Source organism: Thamnophis sirtalis, unplaced genomic scaffold, assembly GCF_051295495.1.
Source record: "Thamnophis sirtalis isolate CommonGarterSnake01/CBP01778 unplaced genomic scaffold, rThaSir2_p1.2 scaffold_6, whole genome shotgun sequence".
Classification (NCBI taxonomy): Eukaryota; Metazoa; Chordata; class Lepidosauria; order Squamata; family Natricidae; genus Thamnophis; species Thamnophis sirtalis.
In genome coordinates, this window is record NW_028261386.1 from 84,475,566 (window position 1) to 84,497,808 (window position 22,243).

Genomic DNA, 22,243 nt, shown 5'->3' on the forward strand with positions numbered 1-22,243 from the left:
GTTCTTGGGGTGGGATGGGGGAGAAGAAGGGAATAGCAACTGGGAGCAAAGTAGAACAAATGCAAAACTCTCCTGTTAACAATCCACATTGAATTATTACAATATGTTCCACACGATGCTTTCTTTGAAAATTTTGTTACACTTGAATTGAACTTAAACTCAAAAGTTTATATTCCTATTCCTCTGCAACAATTGTGTTGATTGCCAATTTACTTTTTAATGTTAGCTATGATTCACAAAACTGCTTGCATTGCAGTTTCCCATTTTTATAAATAGTGAGAAGATGGTGGTTCAACAGGGACGAGAAGACAAGGCAGACCAGCAAAATCCCAACAGAGGTTTGACCTACTTTCCTTTGAAATTCTTATAAGAGTTATGCCACTTGTCTAAACGACCTAAAGTAGATATCATGAATTGCCTTTAAATAGCAAAGCAGTCAAAAACATACAACAGGAGGAATATGCGCACACTCTTTCTCCTCTTAGGATCACAGTTGCCCAGAGCTGCCTGATGTGTATATCCCCAGATAGAAGTGTGCATATACAGTTAGCTCTCATTTAGCGATCACTGCTGGGACTAATAATTTAATTCTTAAATGAAGCAGTTGCTAAGTGAAACTGTTATGATTTTACTTCAGCTTTCTTTTGCTTTACAGACCTATGAATATTTTAAACACGAGGACTGATGGCTAAGTTAGTTTTCATCACCGTTGTAACTGCAAACGGCTGCTAACTGAGGCAGTTGCTAAGTGAGAACTACCTGTATGGACACTGATTTTTTGAGGGGGGGTATGCGTAATCAGATACATACTTTTGTGGCTGTCCATGTATTGTACTTTTGATGCCTATTCATTATACGCCTTGTTTTGGAATTGAATTTAAGAAGGAAAATGGAAGATAAATAAGAAAAATAAACATTATTATTTAGGGACAGACTGCTATTGTAAAAGGTTTTGCTCATACCTGTCAGCTCATCATTTGGCCACCATCCCAGCTCACAGGCTTTGCATGTGAACTCATCTTGCACAAATTCATTCTCCTTGCAAGCTGTACAAATCCAGCAGCAGCTCACTTCCCCCTTCCTTATAACCTACAATAAAGTTAGATATTTGTTTTTTGATGCAAACCTTTCAATATGGTTTCTGAATACAGTGTCCCTTTAGCAATATAGTGCGTGGCATTAAGAATACAGTCTCATAAAGTAATAACAGTAGGCAAATTTTAAAACCTGTATTGATGACTCAACTTATCTGGACCAAAATAGATCTTCTGTAAGTAAAAACCAAGTACTTGAGCCTTTGAAAGATCTGTAGCTCCATAACAGACTGAAGGCTTTCGGTCTAATTGTCCAGGCCTTCTTACCCAGCATTCACCAGAAAAAGGAGTCAAAGCAAAAGCACCAGAGGGGACCCCATACTAAAACTACTGATGGCCAAGTTAGTCTATAACACTCGTCTATAATAAAGGTAAAATAAAGGTATCCCCTGTCCAATTGTGTCCGACTCTAGGGAACCCATCTGCATTTCTTAGCTGAGAGAAATGCATTGTCTGAAAACCATGTGGCCAAAATGACTACATGCTAAGCAGACAGAATGCTCTTTGCTTCCCATTGAAATGGTACCTATTTTTCTACTTGTATTTGCATGCTTTCAAACTGATAGGTTGGCAGGAGCTGGTGCAAGTAATGGGAACTCCTCCATCATGTGACACTTGGGTTTCGAACCTCAACTATCAGCTTTTCAACTGACAAGCTCAGCATCTTTAACCGCTGAGCCATCGGGCCTCCTACTATCTATAATGATTGCACACATATATTAAATAGTCAGAAGCAAGCAATATTTTAATTTAACACAATTTGCAAATCCAGCCCATGTAAAAACTGCAGAGACTAATTGTCCATTGCAACATAGGGCCATTTTGTAGATCAAATGCAGTTGGAAAGTTGGAAAGTAAAAGAAGTAACCCAAAAAGTCTATCTTGAGTGAAACATTAATGCACCCTACTTGGGTATTAGGTAGTTTCTAAAAATATGAAAAAGATTTTGCCCTTGAATCCTCATTAGAGTCCATTTTTTTGGAGCAAATAAACTTTAGTTGAGACCTGTCCAACATCTTTATCTAAAGCAAGGTCAGTATGTTCCATTGTAGTCATTTTACTTGTCCCATCCTTTCAAATAAAAGAATAATTCAAGAAGAGACAATAAGATTTTGATTGAGGGACACAGGTCAGGCAGGTTTATTTTGGTCTCTACTGAAAACATTAAAACTACCCATTTTTTGAAATTGAATAAGTGCAGGTCCTTTGTTTTTCTCATAGGACTAAAAAGGAAAGAGCAAATAAAGTATTACTAATAAATATTTCACTAATAAATATTCCCCTTCTGTAATACTGCAGCTTTTTATCAGCCATCCTCAACCACGTAAAATGGAACCATTGTTCTGATAAGCTAACTTTCTGTACATTGTTTGATTCTCATGGTTTTTTTTTGCTTCAGGCCAAATGAGCATGGTGGGTAGCAAATTGTTTTTAGCAAGATACAAATGGAGTCAGCAGGTAGTGGTTTTGTTTGAACAGAGATTTTATTTGCAGTTCAAAGCTGCCTATGATGTGGGAACAGAGGAAATGCAGTATGTGATGCATGTTTTAGTTTCCATGTAGGTGAATGATAGTTATAGAACATAATTAGCTAGCCGCTTGTTTAGTAAATGGTATATTATAAAATATGATATAGCAATAGCACTTAGGCTTATATACCACTTCGTAGTGCTTTACAGCCCTCTCTAAACAGTTTACAGAGTCAGCATATTGCCCCCAACAATCTGGCTCCTCATTTTACTGACCTGGGAAGGATGGAAGGATGAGTCAATCTTGAGCCAGACAACTGGACTTTCTGGTTTTTCTTTGAAGATGTTTTGCTTCAAAAAAGAATGTAAATGACCAGCTGTCTGAAAGGAGTATAAATCCTTCCATTCCCCACCATCCAGTCAGAGCTGAAGTAGCTTCTTGGATGAGAAGCCAAACGTTTTCAAAGAAAAAGCTAGTCATTTACATTCTTTTTTGAAGCAAAACGTCTTCAAAGAAAAAGCAGAAAATCCAGTTGTCTCTTGAAAAAAAGCACCTTTGGGACCAGTGGTGGGATTCTAATTTTTTTAATACCAGTTCTGTGGGCGTGACTTGGTGGCCGTAGTATGGCTTGGTGGGCGTGGCAGGGGAAGGATACTATAAAATCTCCATTCCCACCCCACTCCAGGAGAAGAATACTACAAAATCCCCATGTCCTCCTGATCAAAATCCCCATGTCCTCCTATCTGGACCCATTCCAGTCCGGCTTCAGACCTGGTTACAGCACAGAAACCGCTTTGGTCGCATTGACCGATGATCTCTGGAGAGCCAGGGATGGAGGCCATGCCTCCATCTTGGTTCTCCTTGACCTCTCGGCGGCTTTTGATACCATCGACCATGGTATCCTTCTGCGACGACTGCGGGAGGTGGGGGTGGGAGGCACTGTTTTGCAGTGGTTCTCCTCCTACCTCTCGGACAGGTCACAGTCGGTGTTGATTGGGGGGGCAGAGATCGACCCCTAGGCCCCTAACATATGGGGTGCCGCAGGGGTCGGTCTTGTCCCCCCTACTATTTAACATCTACATGAAACCGCTGGGCGAGATCATTCGGAGGCACGGGATAAGATACCACCAATACGCGGACGATACCCAGTTGTATCTGTCCGCCCCGTGCCAACTCAATGAAGCGGTGGACGTGATGAACCGGGGTCTTGAAGCCGTTAGGGACTGGATGAGGGCTAACTCAACCCGGAAAAGACCGAGTGGCTGTTGTGTTTCCCTCCCAATAATTTGGCTAGTGTTCCATCACTCAGGCTGGGGGGCCAAATATTATACCCCTCAGACAGGGTTCGCAACTTGGGAGTCCTCCTGGACCCACAGCTGACCTTTGACCATCATCTGTCGGCTGTGACCAGGGGGGCATTTGCCCAGGTTCACCTGGTGCGCCAGTTGCAACCCTACCTGAACCGGGAGGCTCTCACAACAGTCACTCGTGCCCTTGTGACCTCTAGGCTGGAATACTGCAACGTGCTCTACATGGGGCTGCCCTTGAAGAGCATCCGGCGACTTCAGCTAGTACAGAATGCGGCCGCGCGAGCGATTGTGGGTGCACCTCGGTTTGCCCACATAACACCTATCCTCCGCGAGCTGCGCTGGCTACCTGTTGATCTCCGGGTGCGCTTCAAGGTGCTACTTACCACCCACAAAGCCCTCCATGGTAGTGGATCTGGGTACTTGAGAGACCGCCTCCTGCCAATTACCTCCTTGCGACCTATTAGATCACACAGATTAGGCCTCCTCCGAGTCCCATCCGCCAGTCAGTGTCGACTGGCAACTACGCGGAGGAGAGCCTTTTCAGTAGTAGCTCCGACCCTTTGGAACGATCTCCCCATGGAGATTCGTACCCTCACCACCCTCCAGACCTTCCGCACAGCCCTCAAGATCTGGCCATCCCGCCAGGCCTGGGGTTAAAGATTATAATCTGTCCCCTCCCGAATGATGAATGAATGTTGCTTCTATTTTTAATTATGTACTGTCTTTATATGTCATTGTGTGTACTCCCTTCCCTATACGTTGTAAGCCGCCCTGAGTCCCCTCAGGGAAAAGGGCGGCCCATAAATAAATTTATCTATCTATCTATCTATCTATCTATCTATCTATCTATCTATCTATCTATCTATCTATCTATCTATCTATCTATCTATCTATCTATCAGCTGGGACTCAGGAGGCAGAGAATAGATGGGGGCGGGGCCAGTCAGAGGGTATTTACAGGTTCTCTGAACTACTCAAAATTTCCACTACCGGTTCTCCAGAACTGGTCAGAACCAGCTGAATACTATCTCTGTTTGGGACTCTCACTAAATTCCTTTATTCAAAACCGAGAGACAACCACTTGTTAGAAAACAAAAGAGATAATGTTCATAAAACAAATAGGATTGCAGTAGTGGGATGTGATAGGAGGCATAGTGAAACTGGACGGCAGTATATTTTAAGAAGAACATCTCATTTTCAACCCAATTTGTAGTTTTGACTATACTAGGTTTTGATAAAAGAGCTATTGTGGCAGCACCTCTGCCCCTAGTAATGCCATTAAGACAGGACTTCAAGTGGGATGTGAAGGTCCCAAATAACACATTTCGAAGTAAATAAATTCACATTTACCATTCAATAAAGACACCCCAAATGGGACGCAGTGGGTCAGTGGCTAAGACATTGAGTTTGTCAATTAGAAAGGTCAGCAGTTCGGTGGTTCAAATCCCTAGAGCCGCATAAGAGTGAGTTCCCATTACTTGTCCCAGCTTTTGCCAACCTAGCACTCTGAAAGCATGTAAAAATGCAAGTAGAAAAATAGGGACGTTCTGTGTACCTTTGGTGTTTAGTCATGCTGGCCACATGACCACGGAGACGTCTTCGGACAGCACTGCCTCTTTGACTTTGAAATGGAGATGAGCACTGCCCCCTAGAGTCAGGAATGACTAGCACACATATGTGCGAGGGGAAACTTTACCTTTAAAGACACCCCTTCCCTCCCTTGCCACCCCCCCCTTTCCAAAATCATCAGATGATCAGGAGAAACTTTTCAAGCTAGGGAGACAAATATTATCAGCAAGAAATCTAAAAGCCACTAAAAATGCAGGATTAGATGGTAGCGATGAGACAAAAGTGTTTCATTTACTAGTGTCTTTAGGGGAGATAACCTTGCTGAATAAAAACATGACAAAAATAAGTGTTTGAAAACACCTTGAAGGAAGGACTTGAATACTGCAATTGTGTCCAAGATCTCTGGGACTAAATGTCCCTGTTGGTGATATGATGTGATTTAAACAGAAGAAGAAAAGCTTTAAAAATGCCACATAGGCTACATTTCTTAAAGTAAAGTTTAGGACATCTAACAGGAAGAAAAATGAGGTCGCATATACTACAAAATCTGAGATAAAACACAATGGAGTTCCACATTAATCATTATTATTTTATCCAACAAAAGTTGTCCACAAACCTCTGCAGTAAAATGATTATTATTTTTTAGGGCTGGCAGTATTCTGGATTTGAAGGAGAAAATGTGAGAGGACCTGGGTTTGCTTAAGAGCTGTAGTGGCACAGTGTTTAGAATACAGTATGGCAGGCTAATTCTGCTGACTGAGCTGCTAGAGTTTGGCAGTTCGATTCTCACTGGTTCAAGGCTGATTCAGCCTTACATCCTTCCAAGGTTGGTAAAATGAGGACCCAGATTGCTGGGGGCAACATGCTGATGCTGTAAACTGCTTAGAGAGGGCTGTAAAAGCACTGTGAAGCGGTTTATAAGTCTAAGTGCTATTGCTGTTGCTATTATAGCACCTATTGGGAATATCTTTCAAATTTGCATCTCCAATTATTATTTTTTATTGAAAAAAGGATGCTTTTAAACCTCACAGATTTGAAGGATGCTTCAAATGAATACACAGCTAGGGCAATGGGGTGGAAGGATTGTCCAAACTATTCTTCATTTTCCCAAACTACAAATTTCTTTCCAAGTATTTGGTTTTAAAGTCCAAAACCTTTTGGGTCGCATTAAACATTGAACACTGAACATGAGATATGGCCATTGAACATGAGATATTGAATCATAATTCATTACCAATCTTTTCCCCAAAGATTCCCCAAAAGGTGGACTGTGTGATTCCCAGGAGAGGAAATTTGTAAGAGAAATGTGCTCAATTTGTATTTTTTATTCCTAAATGCAGAACTGGTTTTCTTAGGGAGGTGTTCTGACCCCCCTTCTCCGTCCAGAAAAGAAAGCCAAAAGCCACGTAACTCAAAAGGTTTCTTTTAATCAGTCCAAGCTCTTGTTGGCTGCAAGCCCAAATAAACAAAGATAATAGCTCTGGCAAAAGTCCTATAACTCATAACAAAATGCAAACCCGGCTTCTCTTATCTCAAAACCACTTATCCAAGTTGGCTTCTCTCGGGTTGTGAACGTGAACAAGACCCAACACTAGAACAAGAATGGAACGGAATGGAACGGAACGTTGACTTCTGCAACCAGGGCGTGGCACCAGCAGTCCCTTTTATCAGCAGGAGGGGATCTTGTTCAGCCTCAGCTGTTCGTAATCACCTCCTGTGGTTATTCCTTTGTCCTTTATGCTGAGTAGACCTACACCTGCATGCATCCTGATACAACTCCCAGATGCTTTCAGGAACATTCCCTTTCATCCAATGCTCTGCCGCCACCTGATGGCCAACCAGTCTCTCCTCTCTCTGCTTGGAGTCGACACCCTGTCCAGGGTCCTCCACCTCCTCCAAGGCCAATTCATAAGACCCCTCGCTGTCGGAGTCTGGCAGCAGCTCTAACGGCTCCTGCCGGGCCACAACAGGGAGGCTTGTTTGATTAAGAATTTTGCATTAATCTAACACTGTTATACATAGATTATTTAAGAGTAATTATTTGTGTCACTTAATCCTTTATGATAATATCTATCTTTTCCAACAAAAGTACTTCTATAGGAACAATTACCTTAATTTGACCTTTCAAACATGGTTCACTACATACAGACCGGACCATTTCGGTTTTGTTCATTTGAATTCGATTATCATCAATATTCAAGACTCCTTCATGCCAAGTCCCGATGTGGACATAATCATAACGGTTTGATTCTATTTGTTGCAGGTTCATGATGTCATATCTAGACAACAGAAAGAAAAATATGTCTAATTAAAAAAAGTGCCCAAAGCATTAACATCTCATCTTCCCCTCCCTCAGTCAAAAGAGAATAAACCCTTTCCCATCTATACAAAATTTAACATCGCTTTGGAAATTTAATCCTTTGGGAAATTTAAGACTTTGGGAAAAGTGCAAAGAAGAGCAACTTATATGATTAAGGGCCTGGAGACAAAAACATATGAAGAACGGTTGCATGAATTGAGTATGGCCAGTCTAGAGAAAAGAAGGATTATGTATGACATGATAGCAGTATTCCAATATTTGACGGTCTGCCACAAAGAAGAGAGGATCAATTTATTTTCCAAAGCACCAGAAGACAAGAAACAATGGATGGAAACTACTCAAGGAGAAAAGAAACCTGAAAATAAGGAGAAGCTTCCTAACAGTGAGGACACTTAACCACTGGAACAGGTTTCCTTCAGAAGTTGTAGGTGCCTCATCACTGGATGTTTTTTAAGAACATACTGAACAGCTACCTGTCTGAAATGGTATATGATCTGCTTGAGCAGGGAGTTGGATTAGATGACCTTCAAGATCCCTTCCAGCTTTATTCTGATTGATTGATTGATTGATCATCTAATATTCCAGGATTAAAATATGGAGCTCTTGGTGTTGTCTGAGTTTGGTTGTCTGCTTGCAGATATTTTGTTCCCTTCCCAACATCCACCCATCCTTCTTTTTATGTAAATGTAGTATCTAGAGAAAAATGTTTTGGCCACCATGCCCCTTGGTTGACTATACTCAATTTAAAGAAATGAAATCACTGGGCTGAACCAGACAGGACAACAGGAAAACTTTTCTATGTAAAACCATCCAGCATTTCAGGGTGTGGTGTTATCAATAGGATCGGTCATTCATTCATTCATTCATTCATTCATTCATTCATTCATTCATTCATTCATTCATTCAGTCAGTCAGTCAGTCAGTCAGTCAGTCAGTCAGTCAGTCAGTCAGTCAGTCAGTCAGTCAGTCAATCAATTTTTATACCCACTCAAGTCAACTAAGCGACTTGGGATGACTTATAATTCTATGGTACCCAATGGTACATCATGGCCTTGGGCCAGAGATGCTGTCCACATTTTGTCCCAATGTCTGAATGTTGTGTGGGTCTGGATAGGCAGATCTGATTTTAACTGAATCCAAGGAAGACTAAGCTACTGTAGATGTGGATCTTCCTCATATCCTGAAGAAGTAGGTCTGTGATTCAGCATATAGTCCTCACTGGAACTACAGCTACATGGAGAGAAGGATGCAGTGGGATACCTTAAAGTTCTGTCTTGGGCCCAGTGCTCTTTAACATCTTCATACAGATAATCCTTGACTTACGGCCACAATTCAGCCGAACATTTATGTTGCTAAGCAAAATAGTTGTTAGGTGAGTTTTGCCCCCATTTTACAATCTCTCTTGCCACTGTTGTTAAGTGAATCACTGCAACTGTTAAATTAGCACCAGTTGTTAAGTGAATCTGGCTTCCACATTGACTTTGCTTGTCAGAAGGTCACAAAAGAGGATCATATGACCCCAGGATATTGAAGCCGTCATAATATGAACCAGTTGCCAAGCATCCAGAGTTTGGTAGGGATGCTGCACTAGTCATAAGTGTGAAAATGATGATCAGCCACTTTTTTGGGTACCGTTATAACTTTCAACGATCATTAAATGAATGGTTGTAAGTCAAGGATTACCTGTAAATGATCTTGATAAGGAGATAGAAGGAAAACTCATCAAATCTGCAGACAACACCAAGCTGAGAGGATTTGCTAACACTTTGGAAGATAGTGTCAGGTGCTCCTTCGTTTAATAATCAAGAAAGAAACCACTCAACTCCATGCTTAGAATTAAGTGTACTTTTACTCATTACAAACAATGAGTAGCAAAGCAAAGCTGAGTCTGAGTAAATTGGCGCGAAAGCAATAGATATCATGTATAATTCAATCCCCTCCCCTTGGCACCCCATTTCATAGTCCAATAATAATTCACCCAACCGTCAGGTGGGAGATGACTTCAAAAAGCATCATCAGGGTGGAATGCTGGACAGTTGGCCTTGGTGGGAAACTCCCTTCTTCCACATGCACAGATAGATAGTCAGGACAGCTCCTAATAACAATCCTCTAGTACATAATGATTCCCCTCCCAAATACCATGCCCCCCCTCCCCGTTTCAATTGCAGCCGAAAAGCAGCAGCGAAGCAGAGGCTGACATCCGGCCCTCCTCCAGAAAAAGATGGTCACACCTGCAGAAATGAAAGAACACAGACAAACAGACGAACAACATGACACAGAAGAGAGAAAGGGGAAGGGGAAAAGGAAAATTAGCAGTCCATATAGAAATCAGGGCTTGTCAGGGTAAGTAGAGTAGAACTTGCGGAGCAGATGAGGAGCTCGAACATGGGACTTGTCAACCCATTCTGTGTGAGATGGGGGAAAATGTTTCCAAGCCACAAGATACTGAATACGGTTCCTCCGTTTACGAGAGTCCAAAATCTCCCGGACTTCAAAATGCTGCTCTCCCTCTATCAAAAGTGGGGCAGGTGGAGGCGGAAGAGGAGTCCTCAACGGAGAAGTATGTTCTGGTTTCAGGAGATTAACATGAGAAACAGGATAAACCCGGCTGAGATGCTTAGGCAATTGGAGACGGACGGAAACAGGGTTGATGATCTTGACAATTGGAAACGGGCCAACATATTTTGGGCCCAACTTCTTCGACTTTTGAGTCGTTTGAAGAAACTTAGTGGATAAATAAACCCGATCACCAACCTTATAGTCATGGGGTTTAGACCTCTTCCTATCCGCCTGTTTCTTATGCGTGCGATGTGCAGCATCCAGCGCCTGGTGCGTCAAAGGCCACATCTCCCGAAGGCGATTACTCCACTCGGAGAGTGAGGACACTTGTGTCTCGCAAGGAATCTCCGGGATGGGCACAAAATCTTGCCCGTAAACAATACGGAAAGGGGTAAAGGCCGTGCTACTGTGCATGGAATTGTTGTATGCCACTTCAGCATGAGGCAACAATTCCACCCAGTCATCCTGCTGGTAGTTGATGAAACAACGAAGATATTGCTCCAGCACAGAATTAGTCCTCTCGCAGGCCCCATTAGTCTGAGGATGGTGGGAGGAGCTTAAGCCCTGGGCGGAGCCAATCAGTTTCAGGAATTCCTTTCAAAATAGCGAGGTGAACTGGATGCCCCTATCTGAAATGATGCGGCCCGGCACCCCAAGCAAACGATAGATGTGCAAGATGAACAGTTTAGCCAGAGATTTGGCGGATGGGATCTTGGAACAAGGAATGAAATGAGTTTGCTTGGAGAATAAGTCAGTCACAACCCAGATTACTGTATTTCCTTGATTCTCCGGAAGTTCAACAATGAAATCCATAGAGATCTCTTTCCACGGGGCTTCCGGGTGAGCTACTGCCTGGAGCAACCCTTGGGGTTTTCCTGGAGGACGCTTTGCAGCAGCACAAATGAGACAACTAGCCCCATAAGACTCAATGTCTTTTTTCAATGAAGGCCACCAAAATTGTCTCTTAACGAGGTGCAAGGTTTTGATGAACCCAAAGCGTCCGGCCATGCGAGAGTCATGAGCCTGTTGGAGGATGGTGGTTCTAATGGATGCAGGGACGTATAATTTTGCACCAATCCAAGCCAATCCATCTTTCATGGTGCATTCATTCATGTGTTGCTGGAACCAATCATCCTTTGCAAGGGCCCCCTTTAGTTCAGAGATAAAGTCTTGTGTGACCTCTAACTTAGAAGTTGTCTGACTCCTAGTGACAACAGGAGCAGCCAGACTCCTGGTGGGAATGACCGGTTGAACAACACTTTGAACTGTTGTACTGCGGGAGCCTGGACAAAGCATCAGCCATAAAATCCTTCCCTCCCGGAATGTATTTCAAAGTAAAATTGAACCTATTGAAATGTGCCCAGCGCATCTGTTTGGGAGACAGCTTCCTGGGGGTCTTCAACGCCTCCAAGTTTTTATGGTCAGTCCACACCTCAAAAGGGTGTTTAGCGCCCTCTAGAAAATGACGCCAGGTCGTTAAAGCCCAACAAACAGCAAAAGCTTCCTTTTCCCAAATAGCCCAGTGTCTCTCAGTGTCGGTCAGCTTGCGAGAGGTGTAAGCGCAGGGCTGTAATTTACCTTGTGCATTTGCTTGAAGCAGTACTGCCCCCACCGCCACATCACTGGCATCAGCCTGGACCACAAAAGGTGCGTCCATGTCTGGGTGTTTCAGGACTGGTTCCTCTGCAAACAGGCATTTCAACTTCTTGAAAGCAGCCTGACATTCCATAGTCCAGTTCAAAGGTGTGTTAGGTTTGGGCTTCGCTCCTCCTTTCGACTTAAGGAGGTTAGTGATAGGAAGAGCGATCTTAGCGAAGGAGGGAATAAATTGACGATAGAAGTTAGCAAACCCCAAAAACCTCTGTAACTGCTTATGTGTGCTTGGGGCTTCCCATTCGGTGACAGCCTTAACCTTTGCCGGGTCCATCTTTATCCCTTTGTGGGAGATCCAATAGCCCAGGTAATCCACCCTCTCCTGATGAAATTTGCACTTGGATAATTTGGCATATAGTTCTGCAGCACGGAGTTTCTTCAGAACTGTGCGAACAAGCTTCACATGTTCTTCACGTGTTTCCGTGTAAATAAGGATATCGTCTAGATAGACCATCACACCTTTGTAAAGATGGTCATGCAAAACCTCATTAATTAGTTGCATGAAGACCGCTGGTGCCCCCTGGAGGCCAAATGGCATTACTCGAAATTGGAAACAACCAAGGGGGCAATTGAATGCAGTCTTCCATTCGTCCCCCTCCTTAATTCTTACCCAATAGTATGCTTTCCACAGGTCCAATTTAGTGAAAATTCTACCCTTCCCTAGTTGTGCTAGCATGTCCTTCATCAGTGGTAAAGGGTAGAGGTTTTGGGCAGAAATGCAGTTCAGATTCTTAAAATTCACACATAAACGAAAGGAGCCATCTTTCTTTTCTCTGAATAACATTGGGGCAGCTACCTTGGGTTTCGCTGGTTTAATGAAGCCTGTTTCCAAGTTTTTATCAATGAATTTTCTCATTTCATTCATCTCCCTAGGGGTCATTGAATAAATTTGGGGTTTCGGGAGCTTCACCCCAGGTAGAATATCAATGGTGCAATCTGTGGCCCTATGAGGGGGCAACTTATCAGAAGATTTTTCACTGAAAACATCTTTCAGGTCCCAGTATTCCTTCGGAATTCTTTCCTCCCCCTCAATTCTTTTCTGCCCTCTGGCTGCTAGCTTGGGGACAGTTTCATCAGACTCTGGATCCTCCATCCTCCCCTCAGGGGGTGTGGCTGACCGAATCCATAACCACCCATCTCTCCAGTTAATGCGTGGGTTCCATCTACAGAGCCAGGGGAGTCCTAAACTAAGGGGCCGGTCCATCCCTGGGGCTACAATAAAAGTTATCATCTCTTGGTGGGTTCCCAGCCACATTTCGATGGGCTCTATAGTAAAATGAGCAGGACCGCCCTCCGCAATAGAGCCATCTAATTGGCAAAATGCAATCGGGATTTTTAAAATTTTCAGTTTCAAGCCCATTTTCTCAACTATATCTGGGCTTATAATGCAACATGAGCAACCAGAGTCTAAAAGACCCAGAATTTTCTCTTTTGTGTCAGAAGAGGGCACTCTAAGCTCAACTGGGATAAGCATGGGCCCCGAGCGGGAACTTACCCAGCGGTGTGCGTCCTCATAGTCATTGTCGTCAGACGAACTGGGGCTTCTGCTCCCTCCTTCCTCTGGCTCAAAGTGTTGAGAAATCTCCTCCCCCCTCAAAACAGGTTCTTTTTTTCTTGCTGAGAGGCTTCTCAGGTTTTTTCTCCCTCCAGGAGTGCGGAGTGGTGTGGGTCATCTTGACTCGGCAATTCACAGCACGGTGCTCCTCCTTCCCACAGCGGAAGCAGACGGAAGGCCTGGGCTTGCCTGTGAATCCTCCCCTTCCCCCTTTTTGCACCTTTGGGAGGGGAGATTTGGTGGGGGGAGGGGAATCCTGAGCTTCTCCCTCTTCCTTGTAGCGGAATCTAGCCAAATCAACTTTAACATCTGCAGCATGCTTGTACCAAGGTTCTAAGCGGCGGGGGAGTCTCCTGTTTACACATTGCTGGTAAATGTCTTTGTTCAAGCCATCTGCGAACCGATCTAACAAGGCCTCTTCAGACCATCCTCTCATATAAGCTGATAATTCTTGGAATTCCTGTACATATTCAGGCACAGTCTTTTTTCCCTGTCTGAGGGTCGTAAATTTAAGTCTAGCCCGGCGCTCGGTGAGAGGGTCGTCAAAGTGTCTTCTCATGGCTGCCATAAAGCCATCAAAATTCCTCAGGAGAGGGGAGTCACTATTATGAAATCCGACCATCCAGTCAGCTGCTTTCTTCTCTAGGGCCATTAACACTATTCTTACTTTAGATTCATCAGAATCCAGGTCAGGCCCATATATTTGCATATAATTCCAAACCTGAATTATAAACAACCCCAATCCACTGGGTTCTCCATTATACTTTACGCTTAAGGATGGGACCTTAGCCATCCGACGTCGCCTGCCCCCCCGCTCTCGGAATGTCTCTAGCTGCAGGGGGAGAGGTCAGTGCTGGGTTTTCTTGTGCACATTCCCCTTTGCCCCCCCCCAGTCTCCCTTAAGCTAAGCAACGGGTACCTTCTCTCTAGTTCCTCCGACGGTCCTCTTTCCACACCACTCTCTCAAGCCCGGCGTTCATTCCACGCCTCTTCGAGGAGTTTCATGGCTTGGGACATCTTGTAGTCTTCATCCTTAGAGCCACGCCAGTCAGCAGCTGGTTTCCTGGGCCTTCTCCTCGTGACTCCAGTTAGTGGTTCATCAGGTTCCTCTTTCTGTCCCACTCCCCAAGTCCATCTGGGTCAAACAGTAGGTTCCTCCACTCTCAGGTCGGCCAGCATTTCCGTTAATGATGGTGCTGCCATTGCTCCCATTTCTTCCTCCTGGTCACTGTCGTGTAAAGACATTTTTTTTCCTGTGAGGGCACCCCCCTCGGAAGGTGTTCGCTCCAGGTTGGGTGCGAGGTGAGACTCAGCTTAATGTCAGGTGCTCCTTCGTTTAATAATCAAGAAAGAAACCACTCAACTCCATGCTTAGAATTAAGTGTACTTTTACTAATTACAAACGATGAGTAGCAAAGCAAAGCTGAGTCTGAGTAAATTGGTGTGAAAGCAATAGATATCATGTATAATTCAATCCCCTCCCCTTGGCACCCCATTTCATAGTCCAATAATAATTCACCCAACTGTCAGGTGGGAGATGACGTCAAAAAGCATCATCAGGGTGAAATGCTGGATAGTTGGCCTTGGCGGGAAACTCCCTTCTTCCACATGCGCAGATAGATAGTCAGGACAGCTCCTAATAACAATCCTCCAGTACATAATGATTCCCCTCCCAAATACCATGCCCCCCCTCCCTGTTTCAATTGCAGCCGAAAAGCAGCAGCAAAGCAGAGGCTGACAGACTCAAAATTCAGAAGGATCTCGACAGACTTGAGCACTGAGCCCTATCCAACAAGATGCAATTCATTGGGGTGGAAAGTAAGATCCTACACTTAGGCAGGAAAAAAAATGCATGAGTATATATAATTGGTGGGACCTGGCTCAACAGTAGTTAACTGTGAGAGGACCTAAGTGTATTAGTGAACCACCACTTAAGTACCAGCCAGTAATGTGCTTAACTGACAAAAAAAACAAACCCATTGCAGTCCTAGGTTGCATCAACAGAGGGATAGCTTCAAAATCATGAGAAGTGATACTATCACTCTATATCCCACTAGTGAGGCTACACTTGGAATACCACATCCAGGTCTGATCCTAAGCAAAGTGCTCCTCTGCATATGTTCCATTTAGTAGCCACTTAAAGAGTCAAGGAATTTGCATGTCTGAGCATTAAAACCCTAATTTTAACCAGATACAAAAAAGATGCAAGATTCTTTTTATTGTAGCCAATTTCAATAAAATAGTTTTAGTCTTTCTGTGGAATTGATTCCTGGTCAGATTGACCTGGTAGGTCCTTCACATAATAATTGTTGGCTTGGGAAGAAGGCGGGGCTTAGCAGTGAGAAGACGGAGTTTCAGGCTATTCCTGAAATTCCTCTATTCCAAAGGATTTTTGGAGGGGTTTTTTGGACCCTAGCTGTCCCGGAGATGACAGTGAAGGTGAGGAGAGACCCAGGACCTCAGAGACATTCGCAAAGTCTCGGGGGGGGGGGTATTAACTCCTCGTGCCAATTCCTTTCTGGATTAGCTGCGTGCTAACTGAAACTGCAGGTTGCCCCTAAGAATGGCAGAAGTGATGTCATCTGGTAAGCTGATTTTATTATTCAAGAGAGACTGTCCGCACTAAAAGCTTAAGCTAATTGAAACCAAAAAATAGCAGAATCTAGCGGCGAATTGGTCTTTTTTTTTTTAATGGATTTATGGCTGGTGGCTACTTTATTTCTTAAACGCTTCAAGGAACGCTTCGGCAGCCCTCCTCACTGACTCTTTTTAAGTGGATCGTAAAGTCAACTTTCTACTAATTAGCCCTTCACGATCTGACATTTTTATTACTTGGCTGTGTTTACGATCAGATAAGATTGCACAGTTTCCAGCGTGTTTTTACTTGCAATTTCTAATTACGACACATCATGGTGTCTGAAAATACTTCTAAGGTCTCATTCCAGATTCTTTTTTCCGCATGTCGAGAGCTTTTTGACTCTTTTCAGAGATTGGAAAGAAAATTGGATCATCTGATTTTAAAATATGAAGGAAAAACTGAGATTGTTGAAGGTTTGAATGTTCCTGAAATACAAATGGAAAATGTGAGAAATGGCATCTGGTCTATCTCAGAGGAAGAAAGGAGGGGGGGGGGAGCTATAAAGAAGATTCATTTAAAGAGACAGAGTGCAGGAGAAATGAAAACTCCACCCTTGAGAATTAAAGTCAATTTGAAAAGTTTTACAAGCCCGGGACAACATTATTATTTCATCACTGACATTCAGAGCCAAAAGGTGCGAAGATATTTTTGTCTGGACTTGCTTATAAAAACACTTGGTAAATTTATTTAACAAATGGCAATTGGATTGAGAAAATTTTGCTGTTGGAGGGACACAGGCTGACAGATGGAAGAATATAACTTAAAATTAGCTAAATCTGATTACTTTAATTTGTAATAGATATAGCTGAATAATAATTGATATTGATGGTAATGTATATAATGTGGAATTGGCTGATAGATTGAAGAATACAATTGAAATCTAGCTAACCTAATTGCTCTCTTTGTAACAGATATAGCTGAATAATAATTGATATTGATAGTAATGTATATAATGTGGAGTCGATATGATAAATAACAATTGGATATGAGAAAACATTTTTGGATTATACATAAAGAGTATTAATTACAATAATTATCACTATTATAAAAACTAAATAAAATACATACAATCAAATGTTAATCAATACTGGGAAAATGTTATGATATATGATATAATTAAATATTATGGATGTTCAGCTAAAATAGGATATGAGGATTTGATGTAAATAGAAGATTTTATAAGTAAGTAAATGAAATGTCAGCATGTGTTATGGATTAATTCTTTGGCATAGCTAAGGATGAAGGATGTTTAAATAACTATAGGTAATTAAAACTGGAGGTATAATGATGCTAATATGGTAAACATTTGAGTTAAGATATTTGAATTAATATGAGTTAATGGAAGAGAAGCACCAAAGCATGTTGTAACCAGTTGATATACTTCTTCTTTTTTATAATAGATACCTGTGTTTTGTTCTTTTTTCCTGCCTTGTCCTTTGTCATTTTTGTCTCTTTTTTTGTTCGATTTTTTTTTCTTTGCCTTTTCTTTTTGATTTTTTCTTTTCCCACTGGTGTGGGCAGGTATTGTTCAAGATTATTACTTGTATTAATATTTTTAAATAATAATTACAGTCAAATGAAAATGGATATATAATAATGCTTAAGTTAATATGAGTTATGTTTGTTGACCGTGGAGGATCTGTAATCGATTGATACATTTTCTACAGATGTAAAGAAAGATGCTGTACTTGTTTCAATTAAAATTAAAAAAACATTTATTATAAAAAATAATAATTGTTGGCTTGTATGTAATGATATATTCCCTTTATCAGTACTTGAAATGAGAATCCTATTCTGTATCAAAGATAGATTTTGAGAGCACATTTAACTTTTGTGGAATTACTGGGTATGCGTACTGAAAAATGTGCTAATTTACTCCTCTTGGGGCAATCAAAGATTTCTTGTTATAAAGTGCCAAGTGAAAAGCAAAAGAAAAAATGCTTTATGAGAAATAATTAGCAACCTGGAGATGTGAATAAATAAAATATGGTAATGTATTAAAAAGAGTAAAAAAATGTAATGTAAGTATGTGTTGTCTTCTGGGTAAATTATATAAATTATACAGACAAATTATACAGACAGATTTCTATACACAAGAAAATAATAGTGAGGCAAAACCAGTTATCTATTAATCTGTGGGATGTCTGTGAACTTCGTTTTTGGCAAGAAACTGCTTCATTCTAAATAGGTCAATTCTTATTGAAAGGTAGTTTAGAATTGTATATCTAATTTATAGGAAAGTAAATGCTTATGAGGTAATGTTGGCAAGAAAGCTGCATTTTGAAGGTCTTCACATTATTGACTGATCCGAACAAACTATGGATTGATGATGATGATGATGATGATGATTTCTCCTCCTCCTACTCCTCCTCCACCTCCACCACCACCACCACCACCACCACCACCACCACCACCTCCTCCTCCTCCTCCTCCTCCTCCTCCTCCTCCTCCTCCTCCTCCTCCTCCTCCTCCTTCTCCTCCTTTTCAAGCTGCTGACTGTAATACCAGAACTGAATAAAAAATTTACAGTGCAGTTCAAAATGGATTTAAAGTGAGGAAGCATATTTACTCCCACAATTAAAAATTTGTTACTCTACTGACCCTTCAATCTTTTCATCTTCATCTGTCTGATGAACTTTCATAGGACTGGAGGAGATGCTACTCCCTTTTACTATTGACATGTAGAAGTCCACTTCTGTTTTAATCTTCAAGGGTCCTTCTGTAAACAAAAATCTAATCTATTCATCTTGAGCTGCCCCCATCCTGTCTTTGTGAAATGGATATAGAAGCCTAAACACTATTTTCTCTGACTTAAGGAAGTTATGCAGAATGCACAGCAAGAATATTGGGACTAGAATATTAAACATAAAAGCAAACAAACATCCATAATAATAACTGGGGCATGGCTTTAATAAATAAAGTGTCAGGCCTGCAGCCATCTTTTCTTTTGGATCTTTGGCCTGCCACACTTTCTAATATTCTGCTATGCATTTTCTATTGTGGGAAAATGGGAGGCGGGCATTGTATGGAGTTAGATGCTATGTAGCCATAACAAAATTCTTTCTAGAAAGCCAAGGTCATCCTTTGTCTTTGCACCTCTTCACCTGACCGGAACTGGATGGGTGGAAATGCCAGCACGGCAGTGGAAGATTGGACCATGTGATGGGCTTGTGGGTGTGGGGACAAGATCTTGAACTTTCAACTGGGTGGGAAAACCGGGAAGGCTGTCCCAGTTTGCAGGCTGTCAGGAAGTATTCCCTGCTTAAAGACTTGCCTTACAAAAGATTTCTGGAGCTAACTCACACTTCTGCTACTTACCAGACAGAACAAGACTTATGCAAAAGGTAGTAGTGACAAGATGTTGAAATTAATGGAGCAGAATAGGGAAAAAAAGAAGGAATCACTAGCAAGTCTAGACAGACAAGCAGGCAATTGAGAGATAGAGATGAGAAAAAAATGTTGTGGGTGGCAGACAGAGAAGTGTTTTGATTGAAATTCAGAATGAGGAGAAAACTGCAACTAGAAGCTGTGATTTTTATTCTCTGTTTTTTGGGACTTGAAATTGTAAGAGGAGAAGGACAGCTCTGGGGCTCCAGCATTCCTGATGGCAACAAAGAGATAAGAGAAACTCTACTTCTTGGCTGCCATCTACTGGTCATCAAGATTGTAGCAGTCCAGATCAGTGGGGAAATTCATTTTTTTTTTTACTACTGGTTCGGTGGGTGTGGCTTGGTGGGCTTCGTGTGGCTTAGTGGGCGTGGCAGGGGAAGGATACTGAAAAATCTCCATTCCCACCCCACTCTGGGGCCAGCCAGAGGTGGCATTTGCCGGTTCTCCAAATTACTCAAAATTTCCACTACCGGTTCTCCAGAACCTGTCAGAACCTGCTGGATTTCACCCCTGGTCCAGATCCATTGCAAGTACCCCTCATTTTACTGACTGCCTTGTGCAGTGACCGTTTTATGTTACAACAGTGAAAAAAATCCCATTTTGCAATCAATCATCATATTTATGGTTATTGTGGCATTCAGCAGTTACATGATCATGATTCACACACTTCACAACCAGCTTGCGATCAGCAGAATTAATGGGGAAATAAAAATAATAAATTTCGGACACTTGAGTGTTTCACTTAGCAATCCTGCCACTTTGCTTAACAATTGAAGAGGAAGTGAGGCCAGAAGTCCATCATGGTCACACGACTATCTGCTTAGTGACTGCGTAGCTCCGTAGCAACCAAGTTGCCAGTCCCAATTGTCATTGCTAAGCAAGGACTAACTGTAGTCTTATTCAGGAAGCAATTTTCTGAAAAAGTCATGCTTTCTTTGGGGCAGTCCTTTGTCTATCAGCTTGATGGATACATCTTTTTAGTGCCCTGATAAACACCCAAGCAGATAGCAGAGTCTCCAACAGTATAGAAAAAAAAAACCAGGTAGAATTCTGTCAAACTAATTTTGGAGAACAAAACAGGGCCCTTAGCAAAGAAACTCCTGTTTAATATTATGGAGATTCTCAATCATCTAGGTCAAGGTTGTCCCAAAGGTGCTTTCCAAAAGGCAATTGGAATTCCTTGGTTTTTTTTTCCCACGAAAATATTTCACTTCTCATCTAAGAAGTTTCTTCAGTTCTAAAGAAGCTTTTTCAGAAAAAAAAGGCTCCCATGAATTGAAGAAGCTTCTTGGATGAGAAGTGAAATGTTTTCAAGAAAAAACTCCAAGAAAGACCAGTTGCCTCTTGAAAAGCATCTTTGGAAAAGTCCTGTTTAATACATTTAGAAATATTTTAAGGTAAAATTTAACTCAATTTTTCAACCACATTATGTATAGTATGTGTTCTTGTGTGACAGATAGTGAGAAATCGTGATTTGAATGCAAACAGAGAGAAAACAAGTTCCCTCTGCAACAACCCCTCCCTGCCAAAGGACAAACAAAAGTTTAATCATTGGAACAGTTTTTGAAAATATTTTGATATTTGTCAATAAATTGATTGTTGTTCCTTTCTGTTGTTTACAAACTGCTGCTATTTTTTTTAATGCATGGACCAACGAAAAGTAATTATCAAAAAACATCTTGGAAGAAGGTCATGGCAAAAAAAAATTATATTGTTGCCACAAAAACAAGCTGGACATGGTTATGAAGTCACCAGCAGTCCCGTTCAGCTGAAGAAGACTTTACTTTTAGGTCACCCAAATCATTTAATGGAGTGCTCTCCTCATGAGCAAAGTGCCCCTCTGGATCTGTTCTACGTAGTAGCCACTCAAAGATTACAGGAATTTACACACTCGAGCATTATATGCTTAATTTTAACCAGATTACAGTGGATTATTAATTACAACCGACATTACCCTTCAAACTGAATTTTTCATTGGATCTCCAAATTAATTTTATGCACTAAATGAAACCACTGCTTCCCTACTCAAGCACTACATTTGAGCTGACTCAAGCATTTGAACTGAATCAGTTCAATCTGCCGATTCTCTTCAACATAGTAACTCAATTTGTGAAAATGAATCAATACTTGAATCAAATTCACACACAACTCATAAAATCAATTGTTCAAATCAAATCTCAGATGATTCATATACTCCTACTGTGTTTCCCCAAAAATAAGACATGCCCTGCTAATGAGCCCAATTGGGCTTTTCAGAGCATGCACCATAATTAGCCGTTCCCCGAAAATAAGCCCACCCCCAACTATTTAAGCGCATGTGCAACTGGTCCCTGCCATTACCACTGCACCACCTACCGGTACAGCTTGTGGGGCAAAAAGAGGACTCGCCACAAAAACAGCACCAGGCAAAGCAAAGTGCTTCCATCTCCCCACCCTTCCCTCCTGCGCAAAAAGAGCCCACCGCAAAAACAGCGACAGGCCAACAATGCAATCACCCCCTCCCGCCTGTTCCTTCTTTCGCAAAAAAACACTGCCCATCCCAATGGTAAATGCAGCCTGCCTGGTTCCCTTCCCCGCTGTCCCTTTAGCGAGGGGTGGTAGGTGGGGGGGGGGAGAAGCGAGGCGCGCCTCTTACCTTTCCAGGTCTATTGCATTTCTCACCCTTTCGCCCATTGAATCCTCTTGT

At 42.1% G+C, this 22,243-nt stretch overlaps 1 protein-coding gene across 2 annotated transcripts in view; it reads right to left on the reverse strand.

Moving 5' to 3' along the window:
- The window catches only part of GRM1 (glutamate metabotropic receptor 1), a 268,242-nt gene that overhangs the window by 35,005 nt on the left and 210,994 nt on the right, over positions 1-22,243 (reverse strand). For both annotated transcript variants that reach the window (XM_087718322.1, XM_087718323.1), the window contains exons 6-7: positions 7,553-7,721; positions 963-1,089 (exon numbers count right to left, since the gene is read on the reverse strand). In XM_087718322.1, coding sequence (XP_087574448.1) covers positions 963-1,089; positions 7,553-7,721 — 296 coding nt within the window. The remainder of the gene's footprint in view (positions 1-962; positions 1,090-7,552; positions 7,722-22,243) is intronic.